General features: G+C 34.5%; 1 protein-coding gene across 1 annotated transcript; it reads left to right on the top strand.

Moving 5' to 3' along the window:
* The first annotated feature begins 13,272 nt into the window (after nucleotides 1-13,272).
* LOC114188406 lies at nucleotides 13,273-13,740 on the top strand. The gene has a single exon (XM_028076992.1). It carries the CDS (start codon nucleotides 13,273-13,275, stop codon nucleotides 13,738-13,740), a length of 468 nt encoding a protein of 155 aa, XP_027932793.1.
* Nucleotides 13,741-19,422: the final 5,682 nt, after the last annotated feature.

The following is a 19,422-nucleotide window of genomic DNA, read 5'->3' as shown; positions in this document are numbered from 1 at the left end:
GCTTTGTAGGTTAATTAGGAGTAAGAAAGCAATGCTAGGTGGCACATGGTGATTGGGGAGCATAAATGATGTGGAGGAGAGAGTAAAGCAAAGGCATAAAGCATAAAGAAAAAGGCATAAAGCAAGTGTACCTATGTACCTTTGGTCTCCTTTGTTTTTAGTACACTATGACCACTTTTTAGAGACATATGAGACACATTCTTGGTCTCCTTTTGTGCTAGAACGAAATTAGCCTTGCACACACCATAGTTAGCTCTTTTGTCTCTCATTTTTTGTAACCTTATTTGACCTAGTTTCTAGAAGCTAGGGTTAGGTTTTTGTAGAGACATCCTTAGGTATCTTTTATTTGCTTAGAGGCCCCTAAACTCTTCTATATAAGGGGTGCTCCTAGACATGTAAAAGAGTTGAACATTTTGACGTAAAACACTCTTGTGTCTCAACCATTTGTGAGAGTTTCCTCCCTTAGGAGTGAATACTTTTAAGCCTTATCTTGCATAGCAAGTGGCGGCACACATCCACTCATCTTCAAGGTTGTCATGGCTTCTAGCCTACCCTTGTAGTGGCGTGCTTCTCACATTTTTACCATTTCTTTCCTTTCCATTTTATGTTTTCTTCTTCCTTTAATTGTTCTTGGTTTTCTATGGTTTATGTGCTTTCCATTTCCTTTTTGTTTGAATCAATTCATCATCTTCTTCTCTTGAGCTTTGTGAAAGGAACCTTCACATCTAGATAGCATGCTATCTTAATGTCCAGTGGGAATTTCACTTAGTTTTCTTAATCAACTCACACCATATTCAATAGTCTTAAAAAGAAACAAGATAATTCCTTCATCATTTGGTATCTAGAGCTTTGGTTGTCCTTGAATATGGTGTTTTCATGTTCTAACCTTGTCTTGTGTAGCTATCTTTGAATGGTCCACATAAAAACAATGCTGGCAGAAACTGTTCACGATTTTAAAAGATTAAACTGCACCTGCTCAGTGGTCCAAAAATTACGTTCTTGATGTCCGAAGAAAGCTCTGTTAGTCTAGTTTTTAACAAAAAAAGAACCAATGCAATTGGAGTTCTGTGGAGAGAGTTATGATTGAAATAGTGAGCAAAGGTCAGAGTTGCCGAGATCACCGCGAATCAACGTTTTTTAGGTTATGTTGGGCAGTTTTGGCTACTGTTTTTGTTACTCTTCTTACTCCTAAATGTTGGTGGATAACATGTCTTTGTGTGCTTAATCATTGACCTTCATTTCCAAAAGTTTAAATGCATGATAGCTACATGTTTGAGTCTTTAAATGTGCCTAACTTTTGCTTGAGTCATATGTCATATGTTAGCTTGAAGTTTTCTTATTCTTGTTTTTCCAAGTATTTGAATCTTGCTTTCACTTTATGTCTTGCTTGATGTATGCTCCATGAAATTGATTTTGGCCTAAAACTTGAGGAACTAAGTGTCCAAGCCACCTAAAACTCTTTCTCACCATTTTATGAAACTAGTTGTGAAAGAAGAAAAATTTGCACCAATTTTTGCCTAAAAATCGAGAGCAACCTTGCTCCTTGGTGAACTAAAAGTATGTTTTTCGCTAGGTGTTATGCTACTAGTTTTCATACTTGAGAATTGGGTGATATTGGCTAATTAGTTCCATGCTTTAACTTGGTTATGATCTTTCTTGCTCACATGGCATCTCTCAAACGTGAGCACGGAACATATGAACCTACCTCGCTCGTATCCCCACGCGAGAGTAACTTGATATGAACCTCCCCACTCATATCATCACATGTTATCCACCATCCATGAACCTACCTGCTCATGGCACAACATCTCCCGATCCAAGTATAGAATCATCGCTAAAAAGCGGTACACACAAGTCATAGTTTGTTAAATTTCCTCCCAGCGTAACCCCAAGCGCCGCCAGGTGAAACTGGTCCAGACCGCCTGGTGGTACCAGCCCACCGCCAGGTGCCAGCGCCCTCCCAACACCATTGTTTTTCAGTCACCGCCTAGCGGAGCTCACCCTGCCGCCAGGCGCCACGCGATGCAGGGATCCCTCCTACAGTTCTTATCGCCTGACAGGTATCAGCAGGCCGCCAAGCGCCATACCAAAAACTCCCTGCTGCTAGTTTTAGCACTCAAATTGGTTGGTTCTGCAATCCAAAATGCTCTACAATATATTGCACCTTTGTTTTATCAGGGTTTGTTAGTTTCCAGCCATATACCTCCCCACGTATAGCTCCTATGCCTATGCTAAACCCATTTAGGTACTTTCTTTCATTCTTCTACCAATATTAATTATCACACCAGTATCCAAGGCACACCATTCGCTACCTAAATGCCACTGTTCAGGAATAATATCAAACCTCCTCACAACATACGCCACTCGCACTATACTGCCATGAGTGTTGTCCCACACAATATTGCATAATCACATGTCTTATATTTAAGCTTACAAGTCACTAAGGACACCTAAAGCCCATAATTCATAATCACAAATATTTAACAACACAGATGCAGAGTACTAGGCTTTCAAACCCTGAACCATTAACTACTGTTATCCTTTCCTCTTTCTTCCTTAACACGACTATCAACCACCCATCACATAGTCATACCATCAAACCTCTTTCCATTCCCATACTCACTTACCTAAGTATATTATTTCTTACTGTGTCCTCCTTTAATTTCCAATATCACTCATAGCCTCTTCCCTCACGACCAACCGGAAACAATGCAACATTGTGCCACTGCCCCCGTCATCGCCTAGCAGCAAGCTAAGTGCCGCCAGGCGATACACCAGAACCCCAGAAAAACCCCAGGCTACTGGACCCGCGACATGCTCAAGACGCTCAAGACTCAACTAGCCTCCAAATTCAATACCAGACAATATTTCACTCATAGTTTAAATGACCCAATTTCCTTTGACATTAAAGCCTCTATTCGTACATACTATGAACCATAATAATTCAATTTGGATTCTGCCCATTCCAACACCCCAACTCTATCCATGATAAATTATAAAGAGTATTCTCAAAGCACCAACAAACCCCAATTCTAACAATTTCATACTATTAACACATAGCATCAAGCACAAGATCACAATCAGAAGTCCCAATGACCCCTGCGCACATAGCAAATCAAAAGAAACACGCGAACAACGTCGCTACGCCTAGCAGATCTTCATCGTCGCCAGGCGGTTCATGGCAGAATCAAGAACAAGGCACACCTTTGATGTGCCGCCTAGCGGCAAGGGTTGGGCCGCCAAGCGGTTTTTGGGAAAAATCCAGAAACTCCAATAAAATAGTGCAACCAGAGTGGAAATCATGCAATTTCGATCATACAAGGTATAACATAGCAATTGCTATTAAAAACACGCAAAAAAAAAAAACTCCCCTTACCTAGAATTCCTTGCTAAAACGCGAATTAGATGTTGTGCCCTTCACTCCAAAACTGTCTCGTTCTTTCCTTGCACCCACAAACTAGTTTCCCCTCTAATTTCTCTCTGCGGTACGTACCAATACCAGAATTCTTCTGCCCAAGGTTCCTCCTCAGTTTCCAGATCTCTCTCTCTCTAATTACACTTCCTCTCTTAATTGCTCTTTACACTCCACACAAAAATTACATTAAAAATGTGGCTTAAAAGGGTATTCATTACTTATTAACTGAATATTTTCAGCCCTCTGGATTGCCACTCTTGGCTGCTAGGGTTCCAACCCTTTCATGTTCTCGCCAAGGAAAAATTTGGCAAAAAAGAGAGTAACTTAATTCTCAACAAGGTTTGAACCCACAACCCATCAATTATCAAGTCAAATGCATAACCAAATCAACCAATTCATATTTGTGATAACTCCTACAATTTTAGGATTTTATTATCACATCAAGCATTCAAAATATATCATCAAAATAATGCATAAATCAAAATAACACACCCATTGGCATACATAAGACTCGAACCCAAGTCCTTTCATACACTAAAGTACTCTCAACCACTTGAGCTAGTACTTTTCCACGTCATATCTCCCTGCATTAAATGCCTTAAATGCTTCTATTACCCGCAATTATTAAATAATTATTTAATTAACTATTTAATTTTCTCGGGTCTTACAGTTGACGGTGGTACTTCCTACCCTCTAGGCTTTCATCCTTATGTATCAAGTGGATATACGGTTTACCCACCACATCATCAAATGAGTCAAGGGACATTATCTCAAGCTTTTCCACCTTATGGCTTACCGTCGGGTTACACACCACCAATGGCAGAGTATGTAGAGCAAGTTAAGAATCAATTTTCTGGTGGCAATACAAGCACACTTGTTTCATTACCTAATGAGCATTTCTAAGTGTCAATTGGGACGATTGATTTTAGGAATCAGGTATGCCTAGGAGAAAATATGGTTGAAATCACAACCTATACAAATCCTAATGTATCGATTCCACCACATGTTCCGACTGTAGGTGTGGGTTTACAAGAAAAGACACTAGCTCAGGTGATTTCATCGATTGAGAATAAGAAGGGAAAATTAGAGATATTGGAGGAGAGACTACGGGCTATTGAAGGGAATAAAAGTTATGGATTTGGTGATGTTGTAGGCTTATCTTTGGTCCCTAACGTGGTGATACCCCATAAATTCAAAGTGCTTGAGTTTGAGAAATATAGAGGGACTACGTGCCCAGGGAGCCATTTAACAATGTATTGTCGAAAGATAGCTGGCCATACTCATGATGAGAAATTATTTATCCATTTTTTCCAAGATAGCCTAGTTAGGGCAGCGCTGAATTAGTACATGCACCTTGAGCCGACTCATATTCATTCTTGGGTGGATCTAGCAGATGCTTTCATAAAACAATATAAATTTAATATGGATACAACACCAGACATAATACAATTACAAAATATGACAATGAAGAAAAATGAAACTTTCAAATAGTATGCCCAACATTGGAGAGAGATAACTGCCCAGGTCGAACCACCACTATATGATAAGGAGATGGTTGCAATATTTTTGAATACGCTACAACCTCCGTTCTATGAGCATATGATTGGGAATTGGAATATATCTTCTAATTTTGCGAACATCATTATTATAGGTGAAAGGATTGAGACTGAGATAAAAATGGTAAAATTGCATATGGCCCACCCACGACTACAAATACCAAAAAACCAGGTTTCAATCAAAGTAAGAAAAAAGAAGTAGAAGTTCATGCCGCATCTGTATGGGATAACCGCTCACCTGTTAATTACCAAATGTAGCCTGTTTCAAACAATTAGTTGCAACCTCAGAAAGAGGTTGCTAGTGATAGTCAGAACCCTAGTCAAAGTACTAATACAAGAAGGGAAATGAAGTTTGTTCATTTTAGTCCCATTCCTATGACAAACACAGAGTTGTTACCGATGCTTCTTCGTAAATCTTTTGTTGCAATTTTTCCAATGAAGCCACAACAACCTCCTTTGTCCAAAAATTATGATCCAAATGCTACATATGACTACCATGGGGGAGCAAAGGGGCATTTGACAGAAAGGTGTATTCCTCTTAGATACAAGGTATAATCTTTAATTGATTTAGGGTGGTTGACATTCAAAGAAGATAAACCTAGTATTGAACATGACCCTTTGTCCGGGCATGAGAAAACTTCAACAAATGCTATTGAGGTAAGGGAGTAGAGGTTGGTAAGAAAAGTGAGTGAAATTCGGAGCTCTATGAAATTCATCCTAGGAGCACTATTGAAGAAGGGGCTAGTAAAGGGTGAATATGATTCAAGTAATGCATGTGCATTCCATCCAAGTGCCAAACATTCTATTGATGATTGTGTGGAGTTCAAGCTAAAGTTGTAAAATCTAGTTGATAAGCATTTCTTGCAAGTTTTTCATGGAAAGAAGGATGAGGAGGTATTGGCACAAACTGATGAAGAGTCCAATTTAACCACGTCAGAACCTTTAGTGATTCATTTCACTAGACCTGTACCTTCTCTCATGGAACAAGGAAGGAAACCCATGGTGATAAAAACACCCTCATCTTTTCCTTATAAAAGTGACAGGGTTCTTCCATGGAAATATGGAGTACATGAACTTGGTGAGGGACAACAAGTTGAAAACACTTCTGTGCATGAAGGTCCAATTGTTGAAAATATATCAGGTCTTGGTGGGATAACAAGGAGTGGTCGTTTCTTTACAACACCCGATCTAAGGAAGGAAGGATGCCAGAAAAGTAAAGTAAATGATGGAATTGAAAAAGCAAAAGAGATATTAATAGGAAAGATGATACAAGTTCAGGAAGAATGCAGAAAGGATAAACAAAAGGAAATATCAGATGAAGAGGCCTGTGAATTCTTGAAATTCATCCAACAAAGCGAATACAAGGTGGTGGATTAGTTGAATCGTATGACGGCTCAAATTTGCTTTTGGAATTGCTCATGCATTCGACAACTCACCGAAAATTGCTAATGAAAATACTTAATGGGGCTCATGTTGAGAAAAATATTTCGCTGGATAAATTTGAAGGGATTGTTAACAATATTACCGTTAGTGATTTCCTTACTTTTTCGGATGATGAGATACCCGTTGAAGGAAGGGGACACAATAAGGCTCTTCATGTATCTGTTAAATGTCTCGACCATGTTATAGCTCGTGTGTTGATTGATAATGGTTCTTCCCTAAATGTGATGCCTAAGGTGACGCTGGAGAAGTTTTGACGTGGTAAATTCCATATGAAGCCAAGTACTATGATTGTGAGAGCTTTTGATGGTAGTAAAAGAGAAGTGATGGGAAAAATAGAATTGCCAATTCAAGTTGGTTCGTGTGTATTTCAAATAACTTTTCAAGTAATGGACATCCTATCAGCGTACAGTTGTTTACTTGGTAGACCTTGGATTCATTCTATAGGGGTGGTGCCTTCCACTTTGCATCAAAAGTTAAAGTATGTAATGAGGGATAATATGGTAACAGTTTCAGGGGAAGAAGATTTTTTTGTGAGTAGTCCTTCATCTGCTCGATATATTGAAACAACAGAGAAAGCTCTTGAGACAACTTTTCAAGCTTTGGAAATTGTGGGGAATGCATATGTTGAACCATTTCAAATAAAGCCATATTTATCATGTGCCTCGTTGATGATGGCGAGGGTTATGTTGAGAGAAGGAGGTTATGAATATGGAAAAGGCCTAGGCAAAGTCGGACAGGGACGAGTATTTTCACTAAAAATTGTTGAGAACAAGAATAGATACGACATGGGGTACAAGCCTACTAAGAAGGACAAAAGAAGACTAATGGAGGAAAAGAAAGAATGAAGCTTAGCTTGCTTGCAAGGTTGGGAGTTGAGGGTAGGAAAGATCTTTATCTGTGACTTAAAGAGGAGCTTTCGTAGTGCTGGGTGGATCAATACTAGTCAAGTGGCAGCCATTGAAGATGAATCTGGGGAAGGAAGTTCTAGTTTGGTACAACCTTGTCCTCTAGACATAGAGATCGATAATTGGAAAACCGTGAATTTACCCGTGGTGTTTAAGTTCAATCAAATGTAATGCTTGTTTTTCTTCTTGTCTAGTTGTTATGTTTTTAGTCCCTAAACTTTGGTCCAAAATTGGAATTCGTCCTTAGTCGAAACTTTGATAAATTTTGGTCCCTAAACTTTAAAAATGAATGAATATAATCCTTTTAACCCAATTTTGTTAACTCATTTTTAAGTTTCGAACGCATTTTTCAGTAAATATTGGAGTTGTTTACGCCGTTTGATACATTCTCGACTCAATTTTTACTGAGAAATGCGTTTGAAATGTAAAAAATAGTTAACAAAATTGGGTTAAAAGGATTATATTCATTCATTTTTAAAGTTTAGGGACCAAAATTTATCAAAGTTTTGAACAGGGACGAATTCCAATTTTAAGTCAAAGTTTAGGGACTAAAAACATACTTAACCCTTTGTTTTTTCTCCAAAATACACTTTAGGTTGTCTTTATGGACTGGTTTTATCTTTCTTTCTTTTGTTTGTTCAATGTGATGTTCAGTTATGTTTGTTTTCATTACGTACTCTGTTTGTCTATTTATTTTCTTTTATAAATCCAAATAATGCAGATATGACAATGAATATTTTGAAAATAATGATGTCAATATTCCTAATTTTGAACACCTTATTGATAATATGGATGATGATCATGAAGACGATTGGAAACCTTGTTTTGAGTTGTTAAGGTTAGTGGAACAAGAAGACAGAGAAATAAAACCCTATCAAGAAGTCATTGAAATACTTAATCTAGGGGATAAAGATGAGGAAAAGGAGGTTAAAATTGGTAACAACATGAGTAAGGAGGTACGAGGGAAGTTATGTGATTTGTTGAAAGAGTTAAGAGATGTGCTTGCTTGGTCATACCAAGATATGCCTAGCTTGGATACTGATATAGTGCAACATAAACTTCTACTTAAAGAAGAATGTCCCTCAATTAAACAAAAATTGAGGCGGATGAAACCTGAAATGTCACTAATGATTAAAGAAGAGGTGAAGAAGAAATTTGATGCAAGGTTTTTGGCTGTAGCAAAATATCCTCAATGGGTGGCTAACATTGTCCTTGTGCCAAAAAAGGATGGTAAAGTTCGAATGTGTGTTGATTATAGGGATTTGAATCGAGCTAGCCCTAAGGATAATTTCCCTTTGCAACATATTGATATCTTGGTGGATAACACTGCTAGATTTTCATTGTTCTCTTTCATGGATGGATTCTCTGGTCATAATCAGATTAAGATGGCGTCAGAAGATATGGAGAAAGCCACATTTATTACACTTTGGGGAAGATTTTGTTATAAAGTGATGCCATTTGGAGTTAAAAATGTTGGGGCAACTTATCAAAGAGTGATGGTGACTCTTTTTCATGATATGATGCATAGAGAAAACAAGGTTTATGTGGATGATATGCTTGCTAAATCTGAATCAGAAGATGATCACATCGTTAATTTGAGAAAATTGTTTGAGAGGTTAAGGAAGTTTAAACTCAGATTGAATCCAGCTAAATGTACCTTTGGTGTAAAATCAGGAAAGTTATTGGGTTTTATTGTCAGTGAAATTTTTTTTTGAGGTTGACCCAGATAAGGTACGAGTAATAACGGAAATTTCAGCTCCTAATACTAAAAAGAGGTGTGAGGGTTTTTGGGCAAACTGAACTACATTGCTAGATTCATCTCCCAATTAACCTCCACCTGTGAGCCAATATTTAGATTATTGCGTAAAAATTAAGTTATGGAATGGAATGAAGATTGCCAAGTAGCCTTCAATAGAATCAAACAGTATTTGCAGGATCCTCCCATACAACATCCGCTGGTATCGGGGAGGCCCCTCATTTTATATTTAACTGTTGGATGAATCAATGGGTTGTGTTTTAAGGCAGCATGATGAGACAGGGAAGAAAGAGCATGTAATTTATTATTTGAGTAAAAGGTTTACCGTTGTGGACAAAGATATTCTGTAAGACCCGTGAAATTTAATTAATTAAATAAATAATTAATTAATAAATGCGGGTAGTGGGAGCCTTTATGACATTTAATATTGATTGATGTGACGTGGAAAAGTACTAGCTCAAGTGGTTGAGAGTACTTAGTTAGGTGAGAGGACTTATGTTTGAGTCCTAAGTATGCCATTTTGTGTGTTATTTAATTTATTATTACTTTGACAATATGGTTGATCATGTGGAGTGATAATATAATCGTAGAATTATATTAGTCATCATGAAAAATGAATTGGTTAGATGGTTGTGTATTAAATTGAACATTGGCATGGTTATGAGTTTGAATCTTGGTAGAACCAAATTAGGCTTTCTTTTTGTCAATTTTAGTTTTGGCATGAAGGTGAAAGGGCAAGGAAACCCTAGCAACAAGGGGGCTGGAAAACCATCATAGAATAGCCAATGAATGACAATTAAACTCAAGTTTAATGGTATTTTCGTTTTATACCATTTACCTCTCATTAAGACCACCAATTAAGAGAAATAAAGAGTAGTTTAGGGACTATAATTGTTGCATAGCCATAAGTATACGAAAATTGAGAGTGTAAGGTGAGGATTGAGGGGCATTGAGATAAAGTCAAAGGAAGATCATTGGTGATCAAGAGGGAACTCACAACAAGTCGAAAAATAAGCTAAGAAAACCAAGTTAGGGGAGCTGCAATTTCTTGTTTTAATGATATTATATGCAATTGTGTTATATATTGATGCATGAAAGCTTTCTCCTGAATCAAATTCATGTATCGTTTAATTTCTTGATATTTGTAGTAGGTGATTTTAGAGAGTATGTGTGTGCTTGTGGTTTTCGTTGTATTGAGTTCTCTTTGTGACTCAATCATTGCTACAATTATCATGATTCTTCTTTTGGCTTTTGTGACCTATGATTACCATGATTCTTCTTTTTGGCTTGACAAGATGTTTAGAGTTTTTCTTCTAAATACAACACACTTAATATTATTCTTATTATTAATTTTATTTTATTTTTACTATTTATTATTATTATTATTATTATAATTATTCTTATTCTTATTATTTTATTCTACTATTATTATTATTATTTTATTTTTATTATTTTATTATAATTATAATTATAATTATAATAATTATTATTATTTCTATTATTATTACTGTTATTTTTATTATTATTACTATTTTTTATTTTATTTTACTATTATTATTACAATTACTATCATTTTTATTTTATTTTATTATTATTATTATTTTGATTATTATTATTAATTTCATTTCATTTTATTTTATAATTATATTTATTAGTATTATTATTTTATTTTATTTTACTATTATTTTATTATATTATTTTTTTATTATCATTGTTTTGTTTTATTGATGATTTTATTAATATTATCATTGTTTTATTATTATTGCTTTATTTTATCATTATTATTTTATTTTATTAGTATTGTGTTCTATTATTATTGTTTCATTTTATTTTATGATTATCTTCATTTTTATTATTATTTTTAATTTTAAAATTTCATTTTATTATTATTATTATTATTATTATTATTATCTTATTACTATTTTGTTTTATTATTATTACTATTATTCTCATTTTATACTATTTTATAATTATCTTTACTATTATTATTATTATTTTATTTTACTATTGTTTATTATTTTTATTATTATTATTTTGTTTTATTTTATTGATAATTTTGTTATCATTATTATTGTTTTATTATTATTTCTTTATGTTATTATTATTATTATTATTATTTTATTAACATTACTGTTTTATTATTATTGTTTCATTTCATTTTATTTTATTTTTATTTTTATTTTTAAAATTTTGTGTTATTACTATTATTATAATTATAATAATAATAATTATTATTTATATTGTTATTATTATTATTTTGTTATTATTTTTACTATTATTATTTTTACTATTATTATTTTCATTTCATTTTATTTTATAATTATCTTTATCTTTATTATTATTATTATTTTATTTATTTTATTTACTATTATTTTATTATTATTTTTATTGTTATCAATGTTTTATTTTATTTATGATTTTATTATCATTGCCTTATTTTTATTTTTGTTATTTTATTATTATTGTTTTATCTTATTATTTTATCTTTTTAGTATTATTGTTTTACTATTATTGTTTAATTTTATTTTATTAATATTATTTTTTTGTATTATTTCGTTTTTTTATTATTATTATTATTATCATCATCATTGTTATTGTTTTTTTATTACTATTATTATTATTGTTTTATTACCCGTGCGGTATTTTGGGGCAATGGTTATGTATTTTTCCTACTTTTGTATATTGTTTGGTTGTTCAAGATTGTGTTGGACTATGATCTAGTCATGTGATTATGACTGGATAAGCATATCTCATGTTATGGATTGTATGTATAGTGCTTGGGGTTCTTTGGAACTTGCTTCAAAGTGCCAAAAACCAGTAGTAGTGACGCTATTGGTGTGGTGCCTAACGGCTTGGGGTGTGCTGCCTGGCGGCTTGGGGTTCTTTGGAACTTGCTTCAAAGTGCCAAAAACCAGTAGTAGTGACGCTATTGGTGTGGTGCCTAACGGCTTGGGGTGTGCTGCCTGGCGGCTTGGGGTGTGTTGCCAGGTGATAAGCGAAAACCAGAGAAGCTTGAAACGCATGGCACTTGGTGGAAAATGTGATCCCGCCAAGCAGAAAAGATCTGGTAGAGGCGCTAGAGAGTGTGTGGCGCCTAGCATCGTGAGGTGACTACCAGGCGGTGACGATGCGACAAGGCTTTGGTATGGCGCGTTGCGCCTGGCGATGTGAGATGCCCGCCAGGCGGTCTGAACCAGGTTCCGCCTAGCGACGCGAGAGGCACGCCAGGTGGTTTTGGTGTAGAGTTGGTACGCGAGGAGGATTTCTACACAGCTTTAGGTGATGTTCATGATGTTATGCTTTGGCTGGGGGCCCAATTACGAGTGTATCTTGTATTGGGGTAACACGTGGCCACTCTAGGTTGTAGCCTGGTGGTTTAGGAAGTTCAGTGGAGTGTGCGAGATTGTGGCTCGTACGACAGGGTTTCGGATGATTTCCCTCTTCATTGCATCTGATAGAGTTTGGTAGTTTGGGAACAACTACGGACTCTTGTTCATTTTGGGGAACTCCACTTGGTGTCGCGGTGTGAGGTTGTGGCAAATTTATTCCCACGTGTGGACTATTAGGTGGTGGCCTGTAGTTGGAGGGGCGAGTAGACACTCGTGCAGCAAAGATCAATCAGTGGACTCACCAAAGGGTGTAGAATCAATAGACGTCTAATGAAAGAGTTGAAAGTCGAGGAACTAAGAAAAAGGGAAATTTGATAACATGTTTTATAGTTTTGAGATGCTTTACTTAATGTAATGTTTTATTTGTTTATTTACATGAGCTCACCCTATCTGTGTGTGCTTGGCTATGATCATGTAACTTGTTACATGGGAGAAGAGATTGATGCAGGTGAGCAGGTGGATGCATAGAGACGGAGTGGGAAACACTTGGGGATTTTCACTGGTTTTCTATAGGCAGATTATCAATTATTTGTATTAGTTTTATAAACATTTTATAGTTGTAATTTGAACATCGCGAGTTTATTTTAGTTTGGCGTGTTTGAAATAAAAGTTTTAAATTTTCCAGCGTTTTGGGAAAATGAATTATCATAAATGCGATTTTATACTTATATCCCTATTTTAATTATTTAAATTAGTAATATTCGACCGGGATGTTACATATTCTATGTTGGAACGAACTTGTTAAGCATTAACATGGGTAGCATATCGTCAGTATATGTTGAGTCGCACTACTTGGCTGATATCCAAGATGGACCCAATTAAGTATATTTTCAAAAAGCCTGCTCTCATTGGCAGATTGGCTCGATGGCAAATGTTGCTTTCAAAATATGATATAGTCTATGTGACTCAAAAAGCCGTTAAGGGAAGTGCTTTAGCAGAATATCTGGCTCAACAGCCCATTGAAGATTATCAATCTATGCAACTTGAATTCCCAGATGAGGACATTCTTGCCCTATTTGGTGAAAAGGAGGGTGGCCATCAGGAAAAGGCTTGGATATTACTGTTTGATGGAGCATCTAATGCACTTGGACATGGAATAGGGGCAGTGCTCATTTCGCCAAAGAATCATTACATTCCAATGATAACAAGGTTGTGCTTTAGTTGTACCAACAATGTTGCAAAATATGAAGCATGCGCCATGGGTATTTTGGTAGCTATCGAGTCGAAGGTGAAGGTGTTGGAGGTGTATGGTGACTCGACATTGGTGGTTCATTAGTTAAAAGGGGAATGAGAGACTAGAGACCAAAAGTTAATCCCTTATCAAATATACATTAAAGGATTGATGGAGCATTTCGATTCCATTAAGTTCCATCACATTCCACGATAGGATAATCAATTAGCTTATGCTTTGGCCACCTTGTCGTCAATGCTTGAAATTAGTCAAGATGAGGAAATGTCGATGATTAAAATGACGAGTTATGAACAACCGACGTACTGTTATTTTGTAGAAGAAGAATCAGATGGTAAGCCTTGGTATTTTAATATAAAGCACTATCTTAAAACTCGAGAATATCCTGAAACAACTTTTGAGAATGATAAAAGAACCTTGAGAAGGTTAGCTTCAAGTTTTATTCTAAATGGGGATGTCTTCTATAAAATAAATCATGACATGGTACTCCTCAAATGTGTCGATACAAGAGAAGCAAGGTTGATATTGAAAGAAATTCATGAAAGGGCTTTCGGTACACACATGAATGGGCACTCTATGGCTAAAAAGATTTTGAGAGCTGGTTATTTTTGGTTGACTATGGAGAATGACTGTTACATGCATGTGAAAAATGTTAGACCTATGTAGATAACATTAATATAGCTCCTACAACCTTAAATGTTCTATTTGCACCATGACCATTTGCGATGTGGGGAATAGATGTTATTAGAGCTATAGAACCGAAGGCGTCAAATGGACATCGTCTCATTCTAGTTGTAATTGACTATTTCACCAAATGGGTGGAAGTAGCTTCTTATGCCAATGTGACCAGAAAAGTGGTAGTAAAGTTTATAAAAAAGGAGTTGATATGTTGATATGGGCTGCCTAATAAAATTATCATTGTTAATGCAACTAATCTGAATAATCAAATGATGAAAGAGTTATATGAAGAATTCAAAATTCAACATCACAATTCGTCTCCTTATCGTCCGAAAATGAATGGGGCCTTTGAATGGTGATTACATATAAAGATTGGCATGAAATGCTTCCCTTTGCCCTACATAGATATCGTACATCGGTACGGACCTCAACTGGTGCAACGCCTTTCTCTTTAGTATATGGGATGGAAACGGTCCTTCCTTTTAAGGTAGAAATCCCATCTCTGAGGGTGCTAATAGAAACTCAGTTAGAAGAAGCATAATGGGTTCAAGCTAGATTTGACCAACTTAATTTAATTAAAGAAAAAAGGTTAACAACAACTTGTCATGGACAATTGTATCAAAGAAGGATGAAAAGGGCATTTGATAAAAAGGTTCATCTTAGAGAGTTTGATGAAGGTGATCTGGTCTTGAAAAAGATTTCGCCTATACAAAAAGATCATAAAAAGAAATGGACTCCAAATTATGAAGGCCCATATGTAGTGAAGAAGGCATTTTCTGGCGGCGCGCTAGTTCTCACAAAAATGGATGGGGAAGAGTTACCTCTACCTGTCAACTCAGATGCAGTAAAGAAGTTCTATGCGTAATGATTTGATAATGATTGGGAAATATTGACATTGTTTTTTATGGTTCATTGTATTATACTTTATTGTAGTCAAGTCTAGATTGTTATTGTCACAACCGAAATCGCGACGGGATGATGAACCAAAAATAAAATATAAAAAAGAGTTTTGGAGTCGCCACCATAGTTATTATAGGAAAATATGGAAAACCATAAAAGGGAGCAAGGTCTACAAAAACAGAGTTTGGGGGTACGGGAGTTAATTACGCGTAGGGAAGGTGTTAGCACCCTACAACGCCCATCCTAAGACGGTACCTTTAATTAAAATACAAATTGATGAGGTCTCCTTTAAATGTTTATTTTACAAAAAAAAATGAATAAAAAAAAATAAAAAAAATAAAAAATAAAGAATAAATAAATAAAGATGACAAAGAAAAACAAAGGAAACACAAAAGATTTTTTTTGTTTTTTGGGACCGACAAGGATTACTCCTTGCTCCTACATATCTCCATTCATAATAGAGAATCAGGATCACGTAGTTCTTTATGAAAAACTTTTTGAAAAAAACAATTTGTTCGAAGATGTTGATATCACTCGTTTTTACAATTCGAAAATTTTGTATTAAGTATTGAGACGACGCGAGCGGTCACACGAGCACTTATACATTTTAAAAGTTAAAAGGTTATTTAAATTATTTATTTGTTATTACTTCCTTTAAAAAAACTTCCGAAATAAGACATGATACCCAAAAACGTGACTACTATATGTCCATAATTTATGAAAACATTAGGAAAATAAATAAATAAAAGATTAGGAAATAACGTTTGGATTAAACATATTATTTTATTATAAAAAAGTTTTAAAACACTTAATATGAAAAATATGGCACGACATATTCTTACAATATTAAAACATGATATCTCCTACTTATTCATGAAACAACGTTCACAACCCAATGCGATCCACAAACATTAATTATAAAACTAATGAACCCAAAAATGCATGACAATAATGTTTTTTCCATATTAAAAAGAAATAGTGAAAACATCAAATTCAACCAAGATCATAACCAAAATTCAAGAAAGACTGCATAACACAACAAAAAATAATTTTGTGAATCTAAACAAGAGATCAGATTTATAATAGTTGCGTTGGAACACCAAGAAGCACGTGTGGCTGGCGATCGAAGGTGAGTGGGTCTTTTATATACGAGGGTTAAAAGAAATTGTGTGCTTAGGGTGAGAGAGGTCTCCAAAATTCCGAGAAAAAAAATCCTCTATTCTTTTGCTTGATGGGTTTATATACACAACATTATAAATCTAATGTAATCTTGTAATAAAGTTAGTCTTGATTACAAAGAAATTTAAAAGGCAAGAATTGGTCTTAATATTATCACATTATGGGAATCAAATCACAGAAAAAATCAGAGCACAAAATCAAACGTGATCAGCAAAATTGATTCTAATTAGTAAAAGAGATATTGCTTTGAATCATTTTACTACTTTCTTTATCTGGAAAAAAGTGTCATAAAATCAGAGCACAAAATCAAACGTGATCAGGACAAATTAATTATAATTACAAAAAGATATTTTTGAGAAACATATTACTATTTTCCTCATCAGAGCACAAAATCAGAGTAAATGATTCTAAATATTAGAACATATTATGTTTCTAATTATTAGACTAACTTCTTAATCTGGAGCAGAAACGACAAAGCATAAAGTGGGAGTGCGAAAATTAAATTTTGGGCTGCCATTAGTTGCAAGAAAAAACGGTGTGGGTGTACAAACTATTTTGGGCTAAAATAGAAACAAAGGCTCAAAAGAAAAAAACGTAAAAGATTAAAAAAGTCTCTATTTTTTTCTTTTTATTTATTTATTTATTATTATTATTATTATTATTATTTAGACAAAGAAAAAACCAAAGAAAAACTTATTTACTCATTTTTTTTTATTTTCTTAAAAAAACAAATTATAATTATTTATTCTATTATTTATTTAGCCGGACGAAATTGGGTGTTGACAATTATTTCTTTGTAATTTTGTTTTATGTTCTTTTGTAAGTGTCTTTTGGCATCACACTGAGCTATTTGAAATAAGATACCATGGGTTTAAATCACAAAGTACAAGTCATTCAGTGTAGCCCAAAGTGGTTCTTGAAGGGTGTCATGGAAGTGAGCAAAATAAACAAAGATGATCACAAGTCGAAATTGTTTGACTATGCAATTGCAAATAGAGTGCATCACTAGAAAAGGTAAAAGAAAGTGAAGAGAATTAATTAGAGTGAAGAGTTATGGTTTGTCTATGTTTTGTGGCAATGAGGGTAACGGATCAATACTTCTTATTTTGAAGCATTTACACTCATGTTGTTTGAATCCTGCAATTCATTAAGATTTCCCCAAGATAAAGGATTTGCCAAAGAAAAAGAGAACATAAGTAGTATGCTGGGGCACATTTTGATAGCCCTGTTTGACTAAAAAGGTTGTTCTGAGTAAAGTTAAAAAAAGAAGAAGAAAAAGAGAGTTGTACACACAAATAAAAAATAAACAATGATATGTGTTTGATGCCATTTGTTTTTGTCACTGAGTTAGCTCTCTGAAGAGAATGGGGTAGTCAAGTTTTAAAATGATGTGTGGCCATCGTTTCCTCATCTGAAAAAAAAGATGAAAACTATATTTCCATTGTACCATCTTTGAGCCAAAAAATAATAATTCGTTTCCAAAATACCCCTGAATAAGGATCTTCAACATGTCAAGAATTGTAAGGCTATTACATGGATTCAATTAAGTGAAAAGCATTTCAATAGAAAAGGCCAAAAATTGAAAATACAAAGAAAGTCATAAAGTAATAAAACTGAATGGCTGAAAAAAAGAACTTGAGAAGGAAAAGTTGAGAATGAAGAGAAATTTAAAAGTTCAAGACCCTAGATGATAGCTGAGCAGATAATCTTGCAAATGATATTTGTTACAAAATTTAAAAGCCACTAATAATTTAGTTGGGCCTCCAATATCTATTTCTTTCAAAACCCTTAAGCCTAGGCCACGTTACAAGCTAATAAAAGTCCACTCTAATTGAAAAATGTTTGTCAGATTTTGTTCATGGGAATAACTTAGAAACAAAAAAGAATTTGGTTTATGACACATCATTGAAAAAAAGAGAGGGAAAAGAGAGAAAAAAAACAAAACAAAAACTCAGTCAGTTGTTAAATTTAGTTAAAAGTTTTAAATGGGGCAATCCTTTTCGATACAAGTTTTTCCATTGAAACACGTTGCTATCACAAAATTGATTCAGTTGTGCAACATCTATCCATGGGTTCAAACATACATGAGATGTATTGTGCATCAAAGAAGAGAATGTAAGGCATACAATGCTCTCATTCCACGCAAAGTTTTGCCTAATTCCTCGTGGTTCTAATATAAAGTGTGAGGTGATAATGAGAAAAAACAAATTATGAGTATGCATTGAAATTGATGATTGCAAAAGCAAATGATTATAGAGACATGTGTCTTCTTAAAAAAGTGGTGAATGAATGAAAAAATGAAAAATGAAATGAAAAATGAGATGAAAAATGATGATGAAGAATGAATGATTGAGGATGAAAAGGAAAGAAAAATGAAAAGACAAAGGTTCTAGGTGATTCATGCATAACATGCATTCATATTGTCTAAACTAGGATATCATACATTTAATTACGTTTTTTTTTATCAAGGCCCTCTCCTGGAATGGTCATTGATTTCATATGTTTATATCAAGACCCTTTTCAATGGAATGGTCATTGATTTTCATGTGCTTTCATATCGAGGCCCTCTGCAAGGCAATGGTCATCGATCTTTCATATCAAAGCCCTCTCCGATGGAATGGTCATTAATTTCATATGTTTATATTAAGACCTTCTTCATTGGAATGATCATTGATTTCATATGTTTATATCAAGGCTCTCTCCAATGAAATGGTCATTGATTTCATCAAGACCCTCTTCGATGAAATGTCATTGATTTTCATGTGTTTAAATATCAAGACCCTCTTTGATGGAATGGTCATTGATTTTGTATGTTTATATCAAGGCCCTCTCCGATGGAATGGTCATTGATTTCATATGTTTATATACAGACCCCCTCCGATGAAATGGTCATTGATTTTCTTAATATTTGCATTTGATGTGGTTTCTTTTTAGAGCTTGGATGAAATTAGTGTTTTTTTATTTTCTTATATTTTACTCTGATGATATGAAAATGACTAATTTTTCGTATCC

Source organism: Vigna unguiculata, chromosome 6 (genome assembly GCF_004118075.2).
Source record: "Vigna unguiculata cultivar IT97K-499-35 chromosome 6, ASM411807v1, whole genome shotgun sequence".
Taxonomy (NCBI): domain Eukaryota; kingdom Viridiplantae; phylum Streptophyta; class Magnoliopsida; order Fabales; family Fabaceae; genus Vigna; species Vigna unguiculata.
Note: the sequence above shows the minus strand (reverse complement) of the source record. Positions and strands in the feature narration are given on the sequence as shown.